Genomic DNA, 24210 nt, shown 5'->3' with positions numbered 1-24210 from the left:
AAACATATTTTATTTTTCTGTGGGATTGTAAATCTGTTTGGGAAATACCAGATAACTACAATAACGTGGTTGGTGTAAAATGACGAACGCAGCATTTTATTAATACGGTCTTATTTCGTCCATTTTGTATGTATAAAATTCGTCTAGGACGTATAAGAAACAAGAAAATTCTGCAAGAACTCTTTCAAAAAAAAAGGAAGCAACATTACCTCCTCTATAAAGATCAGTTCAGTTAAAATGGAAGGAAATTTCGTTATCAACTTGTCTTGACACGACTTCGGTACAGTTTGCAGACGTAGTCTTTGTGTATTCTTATTTACTTACGACATATTCACATGTAATATATTTCCTTGTGTGTATTATTACAGCGTGGTTTCACTTTAGTTCGACAAGCAACAGAAAATTTCGATAAGGGATCCGAATTATTTACACCAAACAAAAACCAAAAAATACTGTTAAAGTAATGCGTGTATCAAAATAAAGGCAGAAATATAGGACATTAAATTGTGTGAGGATGATTTATTTCTTTAATTCCTCACTCAGCTTGAAAACAGACTTAATTATGAATATCTTGATTGATTATTTACTCGGGTGAGAGAACCTCTATTATTTATACATATAATGAGGTTGGTTTGTTGATGGTTATACCTCGTGATTTCAATATGTAGCTAGTCAAGTTGGCAGCAGTGATGAGCCATAAGAAAAATAGAATAGGGCAGCGATATTTGCTTTTTAGTGTATAGCCTTACGTGACGAGTTCTACAATAACCACCACAGAAACACGCTATAGTAAAATTCGTCCCTCAACATAGGATTGGCGTCAGGAAGGATCTAGCCCTAAAATTGGGACAAATGAACATCAAATGCTGTCCCACAAAAAATTGGGAAAGTAGCAGAAAGAAGATGTAATCATGGCAGAATTATTAACAAATCTGTTTCCTAAAACTTTCACAAAATGTTTTTTGAACTGAGCTACAGTGAGTTCAATTGACGTCCGAAATAACTACTTAATAGGAAATAGTTAACATAACACAACAATTGGAGCGGATACATGAAAAACAGTCCACAAAAATGACCACGTTCGTTACTCTTCTGTCAATACAGAGCAAGCAAACTTGTAATTTTACATGACTGTTGTTATCGTGATCGTAAGTCCGACTCGTTGGCTGAACGGTCAGCGTACTGGCCTTCGGTTCAGAGGGCCCGGGTTCGATTCCCGGCCGGGTCGGGGATTTTAACCTTAATTGGTTAATTCCAATGGCACGGGGTCTGGGTGTATGTGCTGTCTTCATCTTCATTTTATCCACATCACGACGCGCAGGTCACCTACGGGTGTCAAATAAAAAGACCTGCACCTGGCGAGCCGAACCCGTCCTGGGATATCCCGGCACTAAAAGCCATACAACATTTCATTTCATCGCGATCATAGCCAAGGGACCTCTAATTTTACGAGGAAACCGAAACACAGGGACATGTCTTTTCACTTAAAATTCCCACTTGCTTGGCTGTAATACAAACCAGAACGAATGGGTGAGAAACCAGTGACGTTACCGCTCCACCAACACGCACCCATTCTTCGATTATATGTCATCACTCTGTTTTTCTCTGAAGTAATATCATAACTATCCTAATATAAACATCTTAACGTGTAATATATATTCCACACCTATCCATAATAATAATAATAATAATAATAATAATAATAATAATAATAATAATAATAATAATAATAATAATAATAATAATAATAAATAATACCGGTAATAGTAATAATAGCTTTACGGCCTACTAACTGCTTTTACGGTTTTCTGAGACACCGAGGTGCCGGAATTTAGTCCCGCAGGAGTTCTTTTAAGTGCCAGTAAATTTACCGACACGAGGCTAACGTATCTGAGCACTTTCAAACACCGCCGGACTGATGCAAAATACAAAGTAACATTTCAATTTTAATAACGTCATCTTTATCTCGGAATGTTCTTTGTTTCAGTTACCAAGAATCAAGATATTATAAGGAGTGAAGAAAATCGGTGTTCCCCTCTGGAATGTTCCAGTGAGAAAAACAAAGATGAGTTCTCATTCGTCAGAATAGAAACTTACAACGCTTTGAAGAAGGAACTGCTAAATCTCTCATTACAGTTACAAAGTAAGTAGCCGTGGCTCTACAAGGTAAGTACCAGTATTTAAAATAATTTTAATACGCAGGTAATACAGGAACAAGAATAACAAGAATGATTACGCAAAACTGACTACGATAAGTGGCATAATTTCATTTTTATAGTAAAAGAAGGCTGTTTGGAGACAACCCGTGATTTAGCTTCAAAATTCTTTCTTTAGATATACAGAATGTTAGGGGTATACGTGCAGATATTAAGCTAGTCGGCAAAGAAAAATACATCTCACAATATATGCTATGTACGTTTTACCTTGTCCTATTAGTTTGTCCAAAACTGAGCCAAATATTTCAGGACCTAATATGTTTTGAACGGCCGTAGCAGGATACGCCTGTTACGTCATTCTGTCCACGCGTAGTGGAAGTACAGTAGCAGAGTATAGGGCTTGTTGAACCTGTTTCTTATCGCAGGCCAACACATGTTGTTGTGCACTTCCCCTAAAGGCTTGGCAAGTAGGAGAGGTTGACTCACGTGCCTGGCCACTTGCTGTACTCGAAAACCGGTCTAGGGTAGTCTGTGTGAAAAGTACAGAATTCTTACAGTGACGTCGAAGATCCGTACCAGCACATGCATGCGAATCAAGTGTTGTGTAGTTGTGTGTGATTTATAAGTCGTCATTGGCATTACTCAGTGATCCAAGCTGACAAAATTAAAAGAAATAGTTAATAAGTAATGAAAAATGGGCGCAACATTTCTGTGTTGTTATTGCGACACTCTACGATGAACTTCTCACAATAGACAATGCGAGTTGTCTATGCTTATTCATAAACTTTTCAGGTCAATGAAAGGACGGTGGACACTGAAAGAAAAGGCGATAAGTATTCAGTGAAATTGTTATAAATGAGACAAATTTCAAAAACCGTAGTTTCATCCATCGTGAACATTGCTCGAAGGAAAAAGAGCTACTGTGGAATTGCCGCCGGGCATTTTAATAGAAGGCTTATTCTTCCTTTTCCTAATATGTTTACCCTCCAGGGTTGGTTTTCGCTGGGACTCAGCAAGGGATCCCACCTCTACCGCCTCAAGGGCAGTGTCCTGGAGCGTGAGACATTGGGTCGGGGATACAACTGGGGAGAATGACCAGTACCTCGCCCAAGCGGCCCCCACCTGCTAGGATGAACAGGGGCCTTGCGGGGGGATGGAAAGGGATAGACAAGGAAGAGGGAAGGAAGCGGCCGTGGCCTTAAGCTAGGTACCATCGCGGCATTTGCCTGGAGAAGTGGAAAACTACGGGAAACCACTTTCAGGATGGCTGAGGTGCAAATCGAACCACCTCTACTCATTTGACCTCCCGAGGCATAATGGGCCCCGTTCCAACTTTCGTACCACTTTTCAAATTTCGTGTCAGAGCTCGAAATCGAACCCGGGCCTTCGGGGGTGGCAGCTAATCACGCTATCCGCTATACCACAGAGGCAGACAGAAGGCTTATTACTGGACAATAAGTGCCGATAGGTAAAGTGATGATTGTAATGGACCCGCTTAATTAGAACTTCCGTAATCATAATAATATTACTACTACTACTAATAATAATAATGTCTTTACGTTCCACTAACTAATTTTCACGGTTTTCGGAGACGCTGAAATGCCAGAATTTTTCACCGCAGTGTTTTTAATGCAAGTAAATCTACAAACACGAGACTGGCTTATTTGAGCACCTTCAAATACCACCGAACTGAGCCGCCATCGAACCTGCCAAGGTGGGATCAGAAGACCAGCGCTCTATCGTCCGAGCTACTCAGTCCGGCATTAGAGGTTAGAATAAGTTGGCCATGTGGTTAGAGGCGCGCAGCTGTGAGCTTGCATTTTGGTGATAGTGGATTCGAACTCCGCTGTCGGCAGCCGGGAAGATGGTTTTCCGTAATTTCCCATTTTCACATCAGGGAAATACTGGGACTGTACCTTTATTAAGGCCTTGAACGTTTCCTTCCCACTTGTATCCCTTTTCTCTCCCATCGTCGCCGTAAGACCTACTTGTGTCGGTGCGACGTAAAACAATTTGTAAGTACATGTTTCGGTAATTCCGGAGACATGTCCGCAATTATAAGATTAATAATAATTCGGACTTGTTAAAAGTTCACTATTTTCTTTAGTGTTTTCTGACAGATTACCAGCTACGAAGTTTGAGTGGGGCGTTTAACTTTTATTTTCGTGGTAGTTAGTAATAATGGACTAACACAGTTTGTATTATAATATTGGTAGGTGGCTTTATGACGAATGCAAGCTGACAGCCGCGCGCTCCTAATCACACGGCCAACTCGCTCAGTAATAATAATAATAATAATAATAATAATAATAATAATAATAATAATAATAATAAATGTTTACGTGCCAATGGAGACGCGCGGTTTCGGAATTTTGCCCACGGGTATTCTTTAACGTGCCTGTAATTCTACCGATCAGAAGCGGACGTATTTGAGCACCTTCAAATACCAGCGGACTGAGCCAGGATCGAGCCTGCTAAGTTCATGAAACCAGAGCTTGAACCGTCTGAGCCACTCAGCCTGGCAACGTTTATTTTGATACGTTTAATAGGCACTGCAAAAGCAGAATGCTTTAATTTACCATTAAAGAAGTTCTTTTCGTTTGGAAGCACGAAAAGGAGGTACGTTTAATTTATTTATTTTTATAACATGTCCCTTATTGATATGAAGCAAAACGTTCGATGTGCTTTGACAATTCAATTCTGATACTACTCACTTGGAAATCCTATCCCACGCATTCTTTCGTTGACGTAAGAAACTTTATTTACGTACACGTCAACACGGGGTGTTTCTGCATACGGCGAGTTGGTCTCCCAAGAATTGAAATCACACTGTGGGAGAATATTTCACGTAAGCAGTTTGACAAATTCACTAGACCTGTCACGTGCCGGTTCGGTCGTGTGCTGTTCCTAGCGACGGGGATGTGCTGGGACGGGTTTCCGCCCCTACATGAAACCACCGGACTAGAGGTATGAGCTGTCTGTCTGACCTTGACCTGAATAACAGCTGTCAGAGAGGCGAATTATCGTCCGTACTAGTACGCGAGTTACTTCGTAGTAGTACGAGGGCTATTTTTTTTTCAAGGTCCGATCGGTCGCGACAGTCAAACGCCCGCGAATATATGATGAACCGTTGCGCAGATGTGTTGCGCAACGTCGTAGTATTTGAATAATGCCAGTGTATGAATACCACGAATACCATGATATGCTGCTAGTGTATCGTGTGGCAGAACAGAACACGGGTCGCCCTCCATGAATCTATCGGAAAAGGCTTCCCAACAGACGGGTGCCGAATCCAGCAACGATACTTGCTGTACTGCAGCGTATTCGCGATGCAGGTTGTGTTACCTCACGCTTTCAGAAGCGATGGCCTAAACGGCCACGTGTAATTCTAGACGCGGAAGAAGACATCCTGACAACGGAAATGAAATGGCGTATGGATATTAGTGCCGGGAGATCCCAGGACGGATTCGGCTCGCTAGGTGCATGTCTTTTGGTTTGACTCCCGTAGGTGACCTGCGCATCTTGATGATAATCAAATGAGGATGAAGACAACATATACACCCACCCCCATGCCAGGGAAAATAACCATGATTGTTCAAATACCGACCCTGCCGGGAATCGAACCTGGGACCCCTGTAACCAAAGGCCAGCACGCTAACCGTTTTGCCATGGAGCCGGGCATCCTAACAATAGTAAACGATGATCCCGGGCGCCGTACGCGTAGTATAACACGTGCCGATGGTGTACCAACTTGGATCATACGTAGGACACTGCATGAAGAACGAGTGCATCCTGACCATATTCAACGGGTGCAGTGTCTTTGACAGCTGATTACCATTTTCTTACGAGTTGATGTACGTCGCCACGACACAGATAGATCTTACGGCGACGACGGGACAGGAAAGGGCTAGGATCGTGAAGAAGCAACCGTGGCCTTAATTAAGGAACAGCACCAGCATTTGCCTGGTGTGAACATGGCAAACCACGGAAAACCGTCTTTAGGGCTGCCGACATAGGAGTTCGAACCCATTATATCCCACTCATGGGCTGTGGAAATCCCCATTCAGTAGGAGAAGGCAATTTCCAGCACCAGTTATGAATTAATACCTGGATGGATGTAGTAGGAAGTCGGTTACGTGGACTAATCATCTTTTTTATAAATGTTACCTTGCTCCTGTAGATACAGTACGTTACTTGAGCATTCAGAGGACGTGTCGCTTCGACTACGCAGAACCACGTGGATTTTACACGATGGTGCAGATATTTCCTCAACGGTGGACAGGACGATGTGGAACTATCAATTGGCCAGCCAGATCTCCAGACCTTATTCCAATGAACTTTAATGTCTAGGGTAACATGAAACACAAAGTACATCGAACTGAAGTAACCACTTCGGACGACTTCCGTGAACGTATTGTTTAAGCAGCAGAGGATATCCTGAACAACCCTGGTGAAATGAAATGAAATGAAATGAAATGTCGTATGGCTTTTAGTGCCGGGATATCCCAGGACGAGTTCGGCTCGCCAGGTGCAGGTCTTTCCATTTGACTCTCGTAGGCGACCTGCGCTTCGTGATGAGGATGAAATGATGATGAAGGCAACACATACACTCAGCCCCCGTGACATTGGAATTAACCAGTTAAGGTTAAAATCCCCGACCCGGCCGGGAATCGAACCCGGGACCCTCTGAACGGAAGGCCAGTACGCTGACCGTTCAGCCAACGAGTCGGACACAACCCTGGTGTCTTGGCTCGAATGCGTCGCATCTGGATTCGGAGAAGTGAAGCCTGCAGGGAAGCCCAGGTTGATCACTTTGAAGAATTGCTACGAGTTTTACTTTGGTATGTCAGATGTTACGCCATTTCTGCAACGTAATGGCTTGCGAGTACAGTACAGTATCCTTATAGTATTTTGAGTCTCGATAGGTCGATATTCTCATAAATCCGAGCAGGGAAACTGAGGTACCGGTAACAAAAATTATAAATCGAGAGTTTCAGTGCGCGAGTGCGGAAGACGTGCTTGTTAAAACGCTAGACATTGACCTTGAACGCATTTCGGCAGTTGCTCAATCCTACACTGCATGTGTTTTTTTTTTTTTTTTTTGCTACTTGCTTTACGTCGCACCGACACAGATACGTCTTATGGCGACGATGGGACAGGAAAGGGCTAGGAGTGGGAACGAAGCGGCCGTGGCCTTAATTAAGGTACAGGCCCACCATTTGCCTGGTGTGAAAATGGGAAACCACGGAAAACCATTTTCAGGGCTGCTGACAGTGGGGTTCGAACCTACTATCTCCCGAATGCTGGATACTGGCCGCACTTAAGTGACTGCAGCTATCGAGCACGGTTTTTGGTTCTTTACGTGTGTTCGAGAAATTTATATTTTGTTTCTTATTCACTACGAGTTAAAACAGAAGACACTTCGCGTTTTTAAGTGCCGATGACCTTAAAACAGCAATCATCATCATTAACACGTATAAAAATTCAAAAAATACTTGTTTTATATTCATCACTACTGAAATATGAAAAAAAATCAATCAAATTAGTTATTTCATTCCCACACTCGTAGAGGGATGGGTGGGCCGTCAGCTATACGTGTAACTCTTGGGCCATGGAGTAAGGAAGTAGAGTCGTGAGGATGAAATAATTCAAGTTGGACGTATGTCTTGTACATACAATAAATTGAATTGAACATGTTAGTAAATACCTGAACGAGCAGAGAGATAACCGCAGCAACAACACGGACCCCAGAGGAGGCCCTCAGAACACACCACCCAGGACCGAGACCCCCCAAACACCCCGTTTATTGAGTAAATTTTCATGGTACTGTTGACATAGTACAATGTTGGCATACATACCTGGGTAAATAAATAAACAAACAAACAGATAGAAGTGGTTGGCCTTGAACTTGCTGTGCCGAGTGAGACGAGTTCTTAGTCCAGGTATGTGAACAAAACAAGCACTGAGGTCATTGACAATGCTACACTTTTAAAGGCTACAGAGCAGATTAAAGGCGATGTATCACAAGGCCAAACTTAAATATGTAACAGAACGTAAGATATAACTCTGTCACATGAGAAACGAAACACACCCGGGCTGGGGAAACAAACACAGATCTTGCAGCACTGTCTTGAAACACAGAAACATAGAAGTACACCGGCACACGACACAAAAGGTGAATTGAAGACGAAAAAAGTATTGTGTCACATGAAGCTAAAGAGATGTTATAAATAAACGAAATAAACTAAATAATAAAATAATAATATAATAATAATAATAAAATAATATAAAAATAACAATAATATTAATAACAAAACATCAAATATGAATAACAAGTATACGGCTTAAAAGGAGAGTAAAAAGAGGAATAAGACGAAAGTATGAACAGGTGAATAATAATAATAATAATAATAATAATAATAATAATAATCAAACGAGAAAAAGGAGTAATAAGAAGAAGTTCCATATGAGTAGTAGCAATAATAATAAGACTGAATAATAATAATGATAATAATAATAATACCGGTAATGTTATTTGCTTTACGTCCCACTAACTACTCATACTGTTTCTGGAGGCGCTGTAATTTAGTCCCGCAGGAGTTATTTTTACGTGCCAGTAAATCTACCGATACGAGGCTGACGAGCACCTTCGAATGCCACCTGACGGACCCAAGATCGAGCCTGCTAAGTTGGAACCAAGAAACCAGTGCTTTAAACGTCTGAGCAACTCAGTCTGGCCACTTTTATTTTGCTTTATTTTACCACTACACATATGCTTTTCGTTTACAAGCACGAAATAATAATGTAAATTTTTTACGTCCCAATAACTACTTTGGCGGGTTTTGGAGACGCCGAGGTGCTGGAATGTTGTACCGCAGGACTTTTTTTTAATGCAAGTAAATCTACAGACACGAAGCTGGCGTATTTCAATACCTTCAAATACCCCCGAATTGAGCCTCCATCGAACCTGCCAAGATGGGATCAGAATACCAGTGCTCTATCGTCCGAGGTACTCAGCCCGGCATTAGAGCTCGGAATACGTTGGTCGTGCGGTTGGGGGCGCGAAATTGTGAACATTCATTGGGGAGATACTGGGTTCGAACTCCACTGTCGACAGCCCTGAAGATGGTTCTCCGTGGTTTCCCATTTTCACATCAGGAAAATGCTGGAGCTGAACCTCATTTAGGTCACGAACGCTTCCTTCTCACTTCTACCCCTTTTCTGTCCCATCGTCGCCATAAGACCTATCTGTGTCGGTGCGACTTAAAGCCTATTTTGAAAATCATCATAATTAGGACATTATACAATTGTCGAGATCCATAGTTATAAACGATGAGAAGTATTTTCTAGGCAGACATTATTGGCGAGTAGTCAATAATAATAATAATAATAATAATAATAATAATAATAATAATAATAATAATAATAATGATAATAATAATGATAATAATAACAATAATAATAATAATAATGGTATTTGCGTTACGTTTACGGTTTTCGGAGACGATGAGGTGCCGGAATTTAGTCCCGCAGGGGTTCTATTTACGTGCCACTAAATCTACCGACACGAGTGTGACGTATTTGAGCACATTCAAAAACTGCCGGACTGGGCCAAGTTCGAACCTGCGAGGTTGGAGTCAAAAGGCCAGCACCTCAACCTTCTGAGCCACACAGCCCGGCAGGAGGCACGAAATGTAGGTGCGTTTAATTTATTTATTTGTATAACATGTCCATCATTCGTTTGAAGTAGAACGTTGGCTGTGCTTGCCTAATTCAATTCAATCCCATGCTTGCTTTCGTAGGCGTAAAGACATAGGTTTTCAGGTCATTTCCATACTCACTAGACCACGGGGCTGATGACCACAGATATCCCAATCCCCTAAATGACGTAACAGCAAATGAACCAGTATTAACGCTGACAATTCGATACAGCTCCAGGGTCCGAAACCGATAACTAGGGTTGTCTGACGGAAACTAAATACTAACAACAAAACCAGTCTGGCGAGAATGTAACGTAACATGGTGAACACCGGTAGCAGCCTTCAGCTGTTATCGTAGTTCAGTTGCTCGTAAACATAAAACCAGTTTGGCAAGTATATTACGTAACATCTCGTGGCATTGCAAAGGTAGCGTTCAGCTGTTACAGTAGTATATTTGCTCTGAAACATAAACGGAAACCAGTTTGGCACGGATGGCGCGTGACTTGCCTGTTATCAACGGAAAGCTATTCATTCGCAGAACGAGGCATACTACCTATTCTAAAAACATCGTATCACTTTGCTCTCGGAAATAACTTCCGCGGATTACTAAAAGTTTGATATATAGTGGTTCGTCACATCGTTCTCTATTGCTACAAGAAATATCTGCACGTATACACCTAACACCCTGTATTCAGTCCTGAAAAATGCTGAAAATGTGGAATGCAGAGAACAGAAAATGATTCAATTGCACCTTTCTGAATAAATATTATCAGAGGTAAACTATATAGCCTAAAATCGGTAGGTAATTTTTTGTTCACTTTGTTCGAATGAAATATTTCAAATGTATTTTCTTCAAAGCATGAATTTGTTGAGTTCGCTCTTTGTATTTCCAACGCCCTATGTTTCCTCATTTGTTTGTTATACTTTGTTCAATAAAGCTCTCCATTAACAATGTACGATCTGAAAAGTTATTTCTTATCTCCTATAAGAAGAAGAAGGAGACTATGAATTTAGAATTAATGAACAAATATTTTCTACAACAGTGAGTACGGTACGTCTATAGCGATTGAGTTTTTTTTTAATTCGCTTTAAGTAGCACGGGCACTGATAAATCTTATGGTGACAATGGGATAGGAAAGGACTAGGATTATGAAGGAAGCGGCAGTGATCTTAATTAAGGTATGGCCCCAGCATTTTTCTGGTGTGAAAATGGGAGACCACGGAAAACCATCTTCAGGTTTCGAACTCACTATCTCCTGAATACAAGCTGACAGCTACGTGTCTTGAGTCACACATTCTTTCAGCGCCGCTCGTTTCCCTGCTTCAGTGTTCTCCGCCACTTCCTATCGCGCTGGGTGGTTCTCATCTCTAGAAGACCAAGAAATGAATTAAGGTGTGCATTGATATATTCGAGAGGTCACAGGAGGCTTTGTTACTACGGGACTTGAATCAATGGAGTTTGATAGGACATCGCCTATGCAGCAACCAACAAGTTTTCTTTGAAGATGCTACTAGAAGACTGAAGAACATTGGAACCGTTACCTTATTAAAACTGCTATTTTTATACCATCGTGGAAGTGTAAGTACTCACGATGTTGGGTTGTCAGAGAAAGTACAGGCTAGTGTCATCAAAGTGCTTTGTTTGAAATACTTTTTGTGTGTTATGAATGTTATATTTCACAAAGTATTATATTTATCGTTCATTGTTGCGTGTAAATTATATTCATACTTGCGACCATCCCGGTTTCATACGGTTGCAATTTTGAATCCATGGCGATATGTTTGATTTTGCAGACGACATTAGCTGCATTTCCTCCTAATGAATGCATGTAGCTTAGTGCGACCTTCTTCCAAGGTCCTTCCAGCCGCCTCCCTGTTAGCTCACTCCTTTCTCTCCATATGATATTCAAACCATTCCAGCGCTTTTAGTATGACGACGATAACTCATAAACCATGCATGAAATTATGCAGGGCGTCCTTCAAAAAGTTCCAGTATTTACAAAGGAGGCATCACGCAACAAACGAAGGAAATACGGCGCTATACACATTGGTCGCAAATCCAATATATTTGGAATTATTGTTCGCTACCACTACTGATCACGGTTCGAATAATTTACGGAGAGCCGCATGCAACAAAAGACGGAAATAACTTCCTACCTAAACATGGTAAACGGCCCTTTTTCATCGTAGTGTTAGGCGATAGCTAACGCGGGTCTCCCATGAGCGTAGGATTGGCCTGCCCGTTCGCCTGAACTTAGCCCTTTAGAATTTTGGCTATAGTGTATGCCGTCCCCATAAATGATGTGGATACACTACTAGAACGCGCGTTCAATGCTGATGCCATCCGGCAACAGCCAGGAGTGTGCCAACGAATGCGTGATTCCATGCGGCGTAGGATGGAAGGCTCCATTGAAATGGTTGGTGGTCACATCGAGCACATGTTGTGAAGAGTAGATCAAAGACATGGTGATCACTGATGGTAGTGGCAGCTGATCATAACTCTGAAGATACTGGGTTTGTGACCAATGTTTAAAGGACTTTTATTCCTTTCTTTTGTTGTGTGGCTGCCTCCTTTGTAAATTTTGGAACCTTTTTCAAGGGACCCTGCATAATGTTAAGGTTATCATATGTTAATAAGACCATTGAGGTGATTACACAATTCATTTATTTAAGGATTACGTGATTGATTACTAATTCTTTTTTCCAATTCAAAGATCAATTTTTGACGCAAACTAAAATATAAAATCGTTTATTGAGGGCTACATTTTACAGATCGGTATATAACATTGCAGACTTTGTGTAGAGCTTTCTATGCTCATGAAACTATCCTCATACTTGGGGTCTATCGTTGACAATTTAGGCTGACAGCACACTTGTCTGTATTGCGCAGGTTGCATGTCAGTAGTATGACAGCAGCAAGCTGTCGCCATAGTAACAAATGCTGTCCCGCACATTGTCTGATAGAGCGCCAGCATCATCTCCGAGGTCCATGTGGCACTTCAGACCACCACGGGGCATCCAGCTTTTTACATACGCTACAGAGCAACAGAAGTAGTTTAGGCCCTACTTTGTCTGGAAATGAGAAACGATCAAAAATTTAACATCACACTAGTGCAGTTAATGGAAGAGCTATCTTTACGATTATTCATAGAGTACTCACTCAAAGAAATGAATACAAGTGAAATTTTGGAAAGAATTGGGAGAGGAATTACACGAATTATGTTGCTACAGTGATTAAATATAACTTGATTATGGAGTGTAGTATGCAGTTTCATATATGTTTACTGAAACCCTTTAAGTCTCAAAGTTTATGGGTTCAATATATATTTTACAATTTGCTTTATGTCGCACCGACACAGATAGGTCTTACGGTGACGATGGGATAAAATGGCTAGGAAATACGCGTCCGTGACCTTGATTAAGGTACAGCCTCAGCAGTTTACCGGTGTGGAAATGGGAAACCACGGAAAACTATCTTCAGGGCTGCCGACAGTGGGGTTCGAGCCCACTATCTCTCGAATGACAGCGTACAGCTACGTGATGCAAAACACGTAGCCACCCGCTCCGTAATTTCATAATTATTTAAAAAATCATCTACATAATTTCGTTACTATTTAGCATATACTGTGCCAAAATTGCCTGTGCTGAAGTTTGTAGAGCAACTTGTGAAACCTAACCTCAAAGTTAACTCTTCTGGCAACTTTTTGAAGTTTCCAACCTCTCGCGTATAATGCGCACTCAGATAATTGAGAGTCTACGTTAATGTAAATATATGTGCAGTAACATTGCTGGAATGTCCATTACAAACATTAGCTCATTAGCATATTTTACAGTTAGCAGCAAAAGCCAGTCTTCAGGCTTGAGGCGGGATTGGTTTTGCAATAATAACAATTAGAATAATATTAATGCTGTGTGGCCTCTGGAGAGGCCTTGTGCAGGTCTTGTGAGGTGACACTCCATAGGTGACCTGCGCATCTGTGAGAATGAGGCCATATTTGAGATGAATTTGAATGATGAAGACAGCAAAAAATTCCCAGCCCCCGAGCCAGAGGAAATTAACCAATGAAAGCTGAAATCCCCGACCCGGCCGGGAGAAAGAGCTCGGGACGTCTTAGACCATAGACCAGCAGCTTAACCATTTAGCCATGGAGCCGGATGGTTTTGCAATGACATGCTCTCTCTTAAGCCGTGTATATTGCTAGCAACATACTATCCTCTGCTGAAGAGAGAATTCTGTAACATTGAATTAATCTTTATATACAAGAGCACGTATCGAGAGCTTATCAGCTGTTTGACATGGCAACATGCAGATAAGTGTGCGATAGTGCGAGTACCAGCTTAGAAACAGAACAGATGAATGCAACTTGCATATTACAGATTAGTGTGTGGCCTGCCTATGACAGCGTAAGCCAAGCAGGCGCTCGGATGTTTTTTAGTTTCCTTCACTAAACCCACCAATTCTTGGTTATTTTTGTTGTAGGTTAAAGTTTAAAAAAAACCTTCCCCGCTAAATGCTCTATAAAACTGTGAAAACCGCATTAAAATCCATTCGGAGGTTCTCGATTTCATTATTCTTCTTCCTCTTCTTCTTCACGTGCTATATCCGGTCCCTCAGACGTTAGCGAACACCCTGGAGAAAGCACACCTTTCTCTAGTCAACTTGAAGAGTTGTTAGAGTTGTTCGGTGTTGTTAATTCAAGACTAGTCTTTGATATTTAGGAGCCATGACATCGGTGGTCTATCACCTCCTCGACTGCCCTCTATTCTTCCTTGTAATACGAGGTGTAGATGCCTTTCCTGGCAAGACATAGTGTTTGCAGTGCACTATGTCTTCTGGTACGGGCTAGAACAATTTTGTTTCTTTCATTGACCTGTCTCAGTCTTATCCTTGCCTCTGACGACGTGAAAGTGACTGAGGTAAGAGCGATGCTAGTAATGCCATTCCTTACGCAGCCAGTCCCTGTTATGAATGGTTTGAAAGTGATGCTCATAGCGTCAGTTGGTGGGTTTGGCAGATTGATATGTAATAGCAACTTCTGGACCAGCGAGGAAAGCAACGGGGAACTACCTCACTCCTCATTTTTCCTACCGAGCTCGATAGCTGCAGTCGCTTAAGTGCGGCCAGTATCCAGTATTCGGGAGATAGTAGGTTCGAACCCCACTGTCGGCAGCCCTGAAAATGGTTTTCCGTGGTTTCCCATTTTCACATCAGGCAAATGCTGGGGCTGTACCTTAATTAAGGCCACGGCCGCTTCCTTCCCACTCCTAGCCCTTCCCTGTCCCGTCGGCGCCACAAGACCTATTTGTGTCGGTGCGACGTAAAGCAACTAGCAAAAAAAAAAAAAAATTCTAGTACACCTCTTCAGTGATGCCTACGCCACCAATGACAGGAGCTGTTCAGGATTTAACCAGCCTTACGGCTGAGGACTAAACATACATGCGTGAGTGCAGAAACCCGTACTTTCTTACTCCTAGCACATAAGCTGTTTTCCTGGCTTTGATGTTTTCCAGCTCACGCTCAGCTCTAGCTCTCCTCAACACTTCGTTATTGGTTACAAAGAATAACGGCCGAGAGGATTCGTCGTGCTGACCACACGATACCTCATAATCTGCAGGCCTCCGGGCTGAGCAGCGGTCGCTTGGTAGGCCAAGGCCCTTCGGGGCTACTGCGCCATGGGATTTGGTTTTGTTTATTGGTTACAGAATCTGTCCAGGCTATTTTGAGCATTCTCCTATGTAACCACATTTCAAAGGCCCCTAATCTGCTCATGGAGGAAGCTTTTTTGACAGTCCAAGTCTCTAATCCATAAAGCAGTGTTGACCAGACATGATATTAGCCCGCACAGAGAGAGAGACAGCTACATGGGACATATCCATAGATTTCATTTCAAATCCTTATCAAATTATGTGCGAGAAATCGGACTGGTTTTGCTGAAAATTAAGAGCAGACAAATGAAGCAACTGCTGGGCAATATTTGTGATAATACATTTTCAGCAAGTAAGCTACCAGCCACCGGACGATTTGGCCGTGCGCTTAGGGTCACGCAGATGTGAGCTTGCATCCCGGAGATAGTGGATTCGAACCCCACTGTCAGCAGCCCTGAAGATCGTTTTCCGTGGTTTCCCATTTTCATACCAGGCAAATACTAGGGCTGTAGCTTAATTAATGCCGCGGCTACTCCTTCGCACTCCTAGGCCTTTCCTATCCCATCGTCGCCATAAGACCTATCTGTGTCGGTGCAACGTAAAGCAAATTGAAAAAAAAAACAGCTACCCACCGCCGTTGTTTAGTCATTATCCTACTGTTCATAAGACAGCGGGTTCTATCCCGGCTTACGACTATAGTAGTTGAGGGTGTTTAAAGGAGTCATCTGTATCGGTGTCCAACTCGTTGGCTGAACGGTCAGCGTACTGATCTTCGGTTCAGAGGGTCCCGGGTTCGATTACCGGCCGGGTCGGAGATTTTAACCTTAATTGGTTAATTCCAATGGCACGGGGGCTGGGTGTATGTGTTGTCTTCATCATTATTTCATCCTCATCATGACGCGCAGGTCGCCTACGGGAGTCAAATAGAAAGACCTGCACCTGGCGAGCCGAACCCGTTCTGGGATATCCCGGCACTAAAAGCCATACGACATTTTTTTTTTCTGTATCGGTAACTTCCAGAACATTAGTAAAGCATTCATTTCCTTTTCTTCTGGAGATGAGTCCTGCCCTGCGCGAAAGGCAGTGATATAAAACACTGTAGCAGGCGTACGACTGGTACTGAAGGGACGAGTGGTTCGAGACACTACACCTGGCTCGGAAAGGAAGATCTCTAAAGACGTACTCGCTGCTTTGTCACTTCCTACCTTAACCAACATTTGGTTCATTTGTTTAAAATGTCATAATTTCATCTATAATGTTATTATTTTCAGGAAAGAATGCGGAAACTGAAAGCGCAGTATCGTGTCCAAAAGTGATTTGTCCAGACGTGACCACGCAAGATTTTGATTCAGTAAGGAAAGCAACGACCAAGAAGGAAACAACTCCAGAACCAGGCAAGGCTTATTACTTTTACACCTATATAGTACTATATTAAGTTTCGCATGTCGATTATACCCACAGTATTTGAAGTTCAGACTCGTTCAGTAGGTATTTTAAGATAATCTGTGTCTAAAGGTATGAAATATTACTATACCGGGTGTCTTGCGTAAGAGTCGTCAAGCGCTTTTTCTCTGGTGTTAGAAAAAAATAATATTCAAGTTCGTTTTTGAAATGTGTAGGTAAAACCTTCTCAAACAAAGAATGCTCATCAAGTACGTTATGCGAAGTCCAGTGTCAACTTAATACGTTGGTTTGTTTCTCACTGAAAAGGAAATTGTGTTTAAAGTGTAATTTTATGTGCCCAAGCAATAGAGCGGCCTCAGGTTAGTCTAATGTAATATTCCGTTTAAGGGGAGTATGATAATGATAAATTTAACATATTTACATCCCAGTTTATTTAGAACTGTCCAAGGTAACAAAAATATATTTTTCTAGGATGTAAACTAACATCTAGTACATTTTCTGATCTACTTTCTTATTCTAGCTTTATTAAAAATCAAGATATGGATTATAAAAAATCAAGTTCATGCATTTTTAATTATATTTACTTTTACAATATATTTATGAACAAACAATGTGTTGTATCTCTATTATTGTAGATACATATAAAAACAATAATGCTGTTAATGAGAGGAAAGTTGTCAATGCTCTATCTTAAGTAGTTTCTGAGAAAATGGGGAACATGCGCAAATAAATGGTTTATCAGAAATTACACTTGAAAGTGTAATGCCACTTAAAAGACGTGGATTGTAACATGTTTATTACCACATAATCACCAGATAAACCCCATGGCACTACAGCCCTTGAAGGGCCTTGGCCTACCAAGCGACTGCTGCTCAGCCCGAAGGCCTGCAGATTACGAGGTGTCGTGTGGTCAGCACGATGAATCCTCTCGGCCGTTATTCTTGGCTTTCGAGACCGGGGCCGCTATCTCACCGTCAGGCTGAGTGGACCTCGAACCAGCCCTCAGGTCCAGGTAAAAATTCCTGACCTGGCCGGGAATCGAACCTGGGGCCTCCGGGTAAGAGGCAGGCGCGCTACCCCTACACCACGGGGCCCATAATCACCAGATATGAAGTAATATTATAGCAACCAATGTAGCCAACTTATGTAGCAGGATGTTTACTATAAATTAACATAAAATTACCACTTTCTAGAGCAAATAGTTCCCAAAAATTCTTGTCTTAACTGAACAAGTGCTCACGAAATCTGGCTAAATGGCTTGTGGAGTAACATAGTATTTTCAGATTTATAAATATTTACAGTAATCCAAAAGCAATTAAACATACATCAAATTAAAGAGGAAACTCCAAATAATAATTTTCAAAAGAAAACTAAATATAGACATCGTTTTACAAATACCACCTTTCGTACTCCTCTTAAAGATATTTATTGACGGTTACAGCACAACAAGAGGAAAAGTTAGTATTTCTAGTAGCGGATGAGTTCTGCTGACATAATATGGAGGCAGTACGGCACGCCACAAGGTAGCGCGGTCAGGCGAGGATACGTAGCGAGGAGAAGGCTAGAATCCACCAGAATAATTCAATGAATGACAATGAATTTTTTTGAAATGATGGTAGAACAAACCTATAACTAACACCATTTAACTAGAGAAAAAATATTAAGAGTGACGTCGAAATCTATATATATATAAAGTAACTTGTCCTGACTGACTGATTCATCATCGCCGAGCCAAAACTACTGGACGTAATGAAATGAAATTTTGGGGATGCATTCATATTAAGATGTAGGTGCTCGCTAAGAGAGGATTTTTGGATATTCCGTTGCTAAGGGGGTGAAAAGGGGGGGTGAAATTTTAAAATGAGTGCACCTATATCTCAAAACTTTAAAAGTTTACAAATGTAAAAAATTGGTATTTAGAATCTTCTTTGAAAATAAGGAAACACGTATTTTTTTGTTTTCAGAAAATCCCAATAGGAGGGGTGAAAAAGGGTGAAAATGGGATAAAATGTGTTGAATGCCTTTAATCAGGATACCGGTACTTATATCTCAGAAACTGAAGATATTACAGACCTGAAAATTGGTACTTTTGATCTCTTTTAAAAATAAAGAAACACGTGTTTTTTTGTTTTTGGAAAATCTAATTAATGGGAGGGTGAAAAGGGGGTGAATTTTTAAAATTAGTGAATCTATATCTCCAAACTTTTAAAGTTTGCAGATGTAAAAATTGGTATTTAGAATCTTCAATAAAAATAAAGAAACACGTATTTTTTTGTTTTCGGAAAATCGCAATAGGAGATGTGAAAAGGGGTGAAAAAGGGGTTGAATGCCTTTAATGAGGCTACTTATATCTCAGAAACTGAAGATATTATAGACCTGAAAATTGATGTTTGGGATCTCCTTTAAAAATAAAGAAACACGTATTTTTTTGTTTCTGGAAAACACAATTAAGGGGGGTAAAAAGGGGTAATATTTTAAAATGAATGTATCTATATCTCAAAACTTTTAACGGTTATAGGTGTAAAAATAGGTATTTAGAATCTCCATTAAAGATAAAGAAACACGTATATATTGTTTTCGGAAACTCCTAATAGGAAGGGTGCAAAAGGTTGAAAAAGGGGTCGAATGCATTTCATGAGTCTACTTATATTTCAGAACCTGAAGATATTACAGAGCTGAAAATTGGTGTTTGGGATCTCCTTTAAAAATAAATAAACACGTATTTTTTGTTTGTGGAAAATACAATTAATGGGGGGGGGTGAAAAGGGGGTGATTTTTTAAAATGAGTGTATCTATATCTCAAAACTTTTCAAGTTTATAGATGTAAAAATTGGTATTTAGAATCTCCTTTAAAAATAAAGAAACACGTATTCTTTTGTTTTCGGAAAATCCCAATAGGAAGGGTGTAAAAGGGTGAATAATGGGTTGAATGCCTTTCATGAGGATACTTATATTTCAGAACCTGAAGATATTACAGACCTGAAAATTGGTATTTTGGATCTACTTTAAAAGTAAAGAAACACGTATTTTTTCGTTTTTGGAAAATCCAACTATTGGGGGGTGAAAACGGGGGTGAATTGTTAAAATGAGTGTGTCTACATCTTAAAACTTTAAAATTTACAGATGTAAAAATTGGTGGTTAGAATCTCCTCTAAAAATAAAGGAACACGTATTTTTTTTGTTTCCAGTAAGTCCTAATAGGAGGGGTGTAAAAGGGTGAAAAATGGGTTGAATGCCTTTAATGAGGATACACATATCTCAGAAACGAAAGATATTACAGAACTGAAAATTCGCATATGGGATCTCCTTTAAAAATAAACAAACACGTATTTTTTAGTTTTTGGAAAAGCCAATTAATGGCGGTTAAACAGGAGTGACAAATTGGGGTGAATTTTTTGAAAGACTATTTCTACAGAATATCTTGGAATCGTAAAATGTTACAGACGTAAAAAGTGGGTGTAAATCTCCTGTAAATGTAAAGAAATATAGGTTATTTGTTTTTGGAAACTCTACTTAAGGGGAACCCAAAAGGGGTGAAATTTTTAAATGAGAATTTTTACGGATATCTAAAAAACGTAACATGTTACAGAAGTGAAAAATGGTATTTTTTTATCTCTATTAACATAAAGAAAGGTGTATTTTTAGTTTTCGGAAATACCACTTGGGTGGAGGGCGGGGTGGGGGGGCGGGGGGGCGGGGGCTAAAAGTGACTGAAAATGGTGATGAATTCTTTTAATTAGGCTACTGATATCTCATAAATGAAGATGTTACAGACGTGAAATTTGATATTTGCAATCTGCTTTAAAAGTAAAGAAACACGTATTCTCGGAAAATCCAAAAAAGGGGGGGGGGGTGAAAGAATTGAAACATTAGTTGACTTAATTGTATGAGAATACATACATCTAATACCTAAGTTGTTACAGACGTGAAAATTCGTATTTGGATCTCCTTTAAAAACAAAGAAAAAGGCGTTTTGGTGGGGAAACCATCTTGGAGGGCGGGAGTGTAAAGGAGTTGAATTCCTTTCATGAGGACACATAAATCAAAAACTGAAGAAGTTAGAGTCGTGATAATTGGTATTTAGAAGATCCTTTACTATTAAAGAAACAAGTATTTTTTTTGCGGGAAAATTCATTTAGGGGGAGGAGAGATTATTGTGAAATGAAGTGAAAAAAAGTAAATTATTTTTATGTGGGTACTTATATCTCAAAACTGAAGGTAATAGACGTAAACATTGGTGTTTGGAATCTCCCTTAAACATAAAGAAACAAGCATCCTTTTAATTCTTTTTCGGGGGGGGGGCTGTAAATAAACTTAACGGCGGTGGGGTGTAGAAGGAGGTGAGACCAATTGATTTTACTGTTATTAATGTACTTATAAGGATCCTCCGTTGCTTAGGCGGCAGCGCGCCGGCCTCTCACAGCTGGGTTCCGTGGTTCAAATCCCGGTCACTCCATGTGACATTCGTGCTGGACAAAACGGAGGCGGGACAGGTTTTTCTCCGGATACTCCGGTTTTCCCTGTCATCAGCCATTCCAGCAACACATAATAGTAATAGTAGTAATAATAATAATAATAATAATAATAATAATATACCGGACCGTCGTCAAATTGCGGACCGCGATGGAAACGGCTCCTGGACGGGTAATGACTAAGAATGCAGTCCGGTCGCGGGTTCAGTGCCGCCAAGGCACCCAGTATGACAGCACGCCGTATCTCCTGAAGGATTATATCCGTATTAAAAATATTATGGGAAAAGATGGCAAAGATTTACGGACCCAACTGACCTGGAGGAATACCTGAGCCTAACCCGGGAAGTACGAAATCGATTGCTGGAAAGGAAGATTTAAATATGGGAGAAAACGTGCCGTAAAATAATAGATCGGGAATTTTGGTGGATTCTCGCAGAGAACGAGTCAGATCGCGAATTTCGGCGGATTATATATCTAAAACAAAAAGCATTCAATTATAAATTTCAGTATAATACCGTAGCGAAGCACGGGTATCTTGCTAGTCTATCTATATATATATAAAGTAACTTGTCCTGACTGACTGATTCATCATCGCCGAGCCAAAACTACTGGACGTAATGAAATGAAATTTTGGGGATGCATTCATATTAAGATGTAGGTGCTCGCTAAGAGAGGATTTTTGGATATTCCGTTGCTAAGGGGGTGAAAAGGGGGGGTGAAATTTTAAAATGAGTGCACCTATATCTCAAAACTTTAAAAGTTTACAAATGTAAAAAATTGGTATTTAGAATCTTCTTTGAAAATAAGGAAACACGTATTTTTTTGTTTTCAGAAAATCCCAATAGGAGGGGTGAAAAAGGGTGAAAATGGGATAAAATGTGTTGAATGCCTTTAATCAGGATACCGGTACTTATATCTCAGAAACTGAAGATATTACAGACCTGAAAATTGGTACTTTTGATCTCTTTTAAAAATAAAGAAACACGTGTTTTTTTGTTTTTGGAAAATCTAATTAATGGGAGGGTGAAAAGGGGGTGAATTTTTAAAATTAGTGAATCTATATCTCCAAACTTTTAAAGTTTGCAGATGTAAAAATTGGTATTTAGAATCTTCAATAAAAATAAAGAAACACGTATTTTTTTGTTTTCGGAAAATCGCAATAGGAGATGTGAAAAGGGGTGAAAAAGGGGTTGAATGCCTTTAATGAGGCTACTTATATCTCAGAAACTGAAGATATTATAGACCTGAAAATTGATGTTTGGGATCTCCTTTAAAAATAAAGAAACACGTATTTTTTTGTTTCTGGAAAACACAATTAAGGGGGGTAAAAAGGGGTAATATTTTAAAATGAATGTATCTATATCTCAAAACTTTTAACGGTTATAGGTGTAAAAATAGGTATTTAGAATCTCCATTAAAGATAAAGAAACACGTATATATTGTTTTCGGAAACTCCTAATAGGAAGGGTGCAAAAGGTTGAAAAAGGGGTCGAATGCATTTCATGAGTCTACTTATATTTCAGAACCTGAAGATATTACAGAGCTGAAAATTGGTGTTTGGGATCTCCTTTAAAAATAAATAAACACGTATTTTTTGTTTGTGGAAAATACAATTAATGGGGGGGGGGTGAAAAGGGGGTGATTTTTTAAAATGAGTGTATCTATATCTCAAAACTTTTCAAGTTTATAGATGTAAAAATTGGTATTTAGAATCTCCTTTAAAAATAAAGAAACACGTATTCTTTTGTTTTCGGAAAATCCCAATAGGAAGGGTGTAAAAGGGTGAATAATGGGTTGAATGCCTTTCATGAGGATACTTATATTTCAGAACCTGAAGATATTACAGACCTGAAAATTGGTATTTTGGATCTACTTTAAAAGTAAAGAAACACGTATTTTTTCGTTTTTGGAAAATCCAACTATTGGGGGGTGAAAACGGGGGTGAATTGTTAAAATGAGTGTGTCTACATCTTAAAACTTTAAAATTTACAGATGTAAAAATTGGTGGTTAGAATCTCCTCTAAAAATAAAGGAACACGTATTTTTTTTGTTTCCAGTAAGTCCTAATAGGAGGGGTGTAAAAGGGTGAAAAATGGGTTGAATGCCTTTAATGAGGATACACATATCTCAGAAACGAAAGATATTACAGAACTGAAAATTCGCATATGGGATCTCCTTTAAAAATAAACAAACACGTATTTTTTAGTTTTTGGAAAAGCCAATTAATGGCGGTTAAACAGGAGTGACAAATTGGGGTGAATTTTTTGAAAGACTATTTCTACAGAATATCTTGGAATCGTAAAATGTTACAGACGTAAAAAGTGGGTGTAAATCTCCTGTAAATGTAAAGAAATATAGGTTATTTGTTTTTGGAAACTCTACTTAAGGGGAACCCAAAAGGGGTGAAATTTTTAAATGAGAATTTTTACGGATATCTAAAAAACGTAACATGTTACAGAAGTGAAAAATGGTATTTTTTTATCTCTATTAACATAAAGAAAGGTGTATTTTTAGTTTTCGGAAATACCACTTGGGTGGAGGGCGGGGTGGGGGGGCGGGGGGGCGGGGGCTAAAAGTGACTGAAAATGGTGATGAATTCTTTTAATTAGGCTACTGATATCTCATAAATGAAGATGTTACAGACGTGAAATTTGATATTTGCAATCTGCTTTAAAAGTAAAGAAACACGTATTCTCGGAAAATCCAAAAAAGGGGGGGGGGGGTGAAAGAATTGAAACATTAGTTGACTTAATTGTATGAGAATACATACATCTAATACCTAAGTTGTTACAGACGTGAAAATTCGTATTTGGATCTCCTTTAAAAACAAAG

General features: G+C 40.0%; 1 protein-coding gene across 1 annotated transcript in view; it reads left to right on the top strand.

Annotated features, from left to right (window-relative positions):
* The window catches only part of LOC136857349 (uncharacterized), a 39179-nt gene extending 22242 nt beyond the window's left edge, over positions 1-16937 (top strand). The window contains exons 2-3 of the mRNA XM_067135962.2: positions 1988-2143; positions 16774-16937. Of these exons, the coding sequence (XP_066992063.2) occupies positions 1988-2143; positions 16774-16937 (320 nt within the window). The remainder of the gene's footprint in view (positions 1-1987; positions 2144-16773) is intronic.
* The last annotated feature ends 7273 nt before the right edge of the window (positions 16938-24210 follow it).

This window comes from Anabrus simplex, chromosome 1, assembly GCF_040414725.1.
Source record: "Anabrus simplex isolate iqAnaSimp1 chromosome 1, ASM4041472v1, whole genome shotgun sequence".
NCBI classification, from domain to species: domain Eukaryota; kingdom Metazoa; phylum Arthropoda; class Insecta; order Orthoptera; family Tettigoniidae; genus Anabrus; species Anabrus simplex.
Note: the sequence above shows the minus strand (reverse complement) of the source record. Positions and strands in the feature narration are given on the sequence as shown.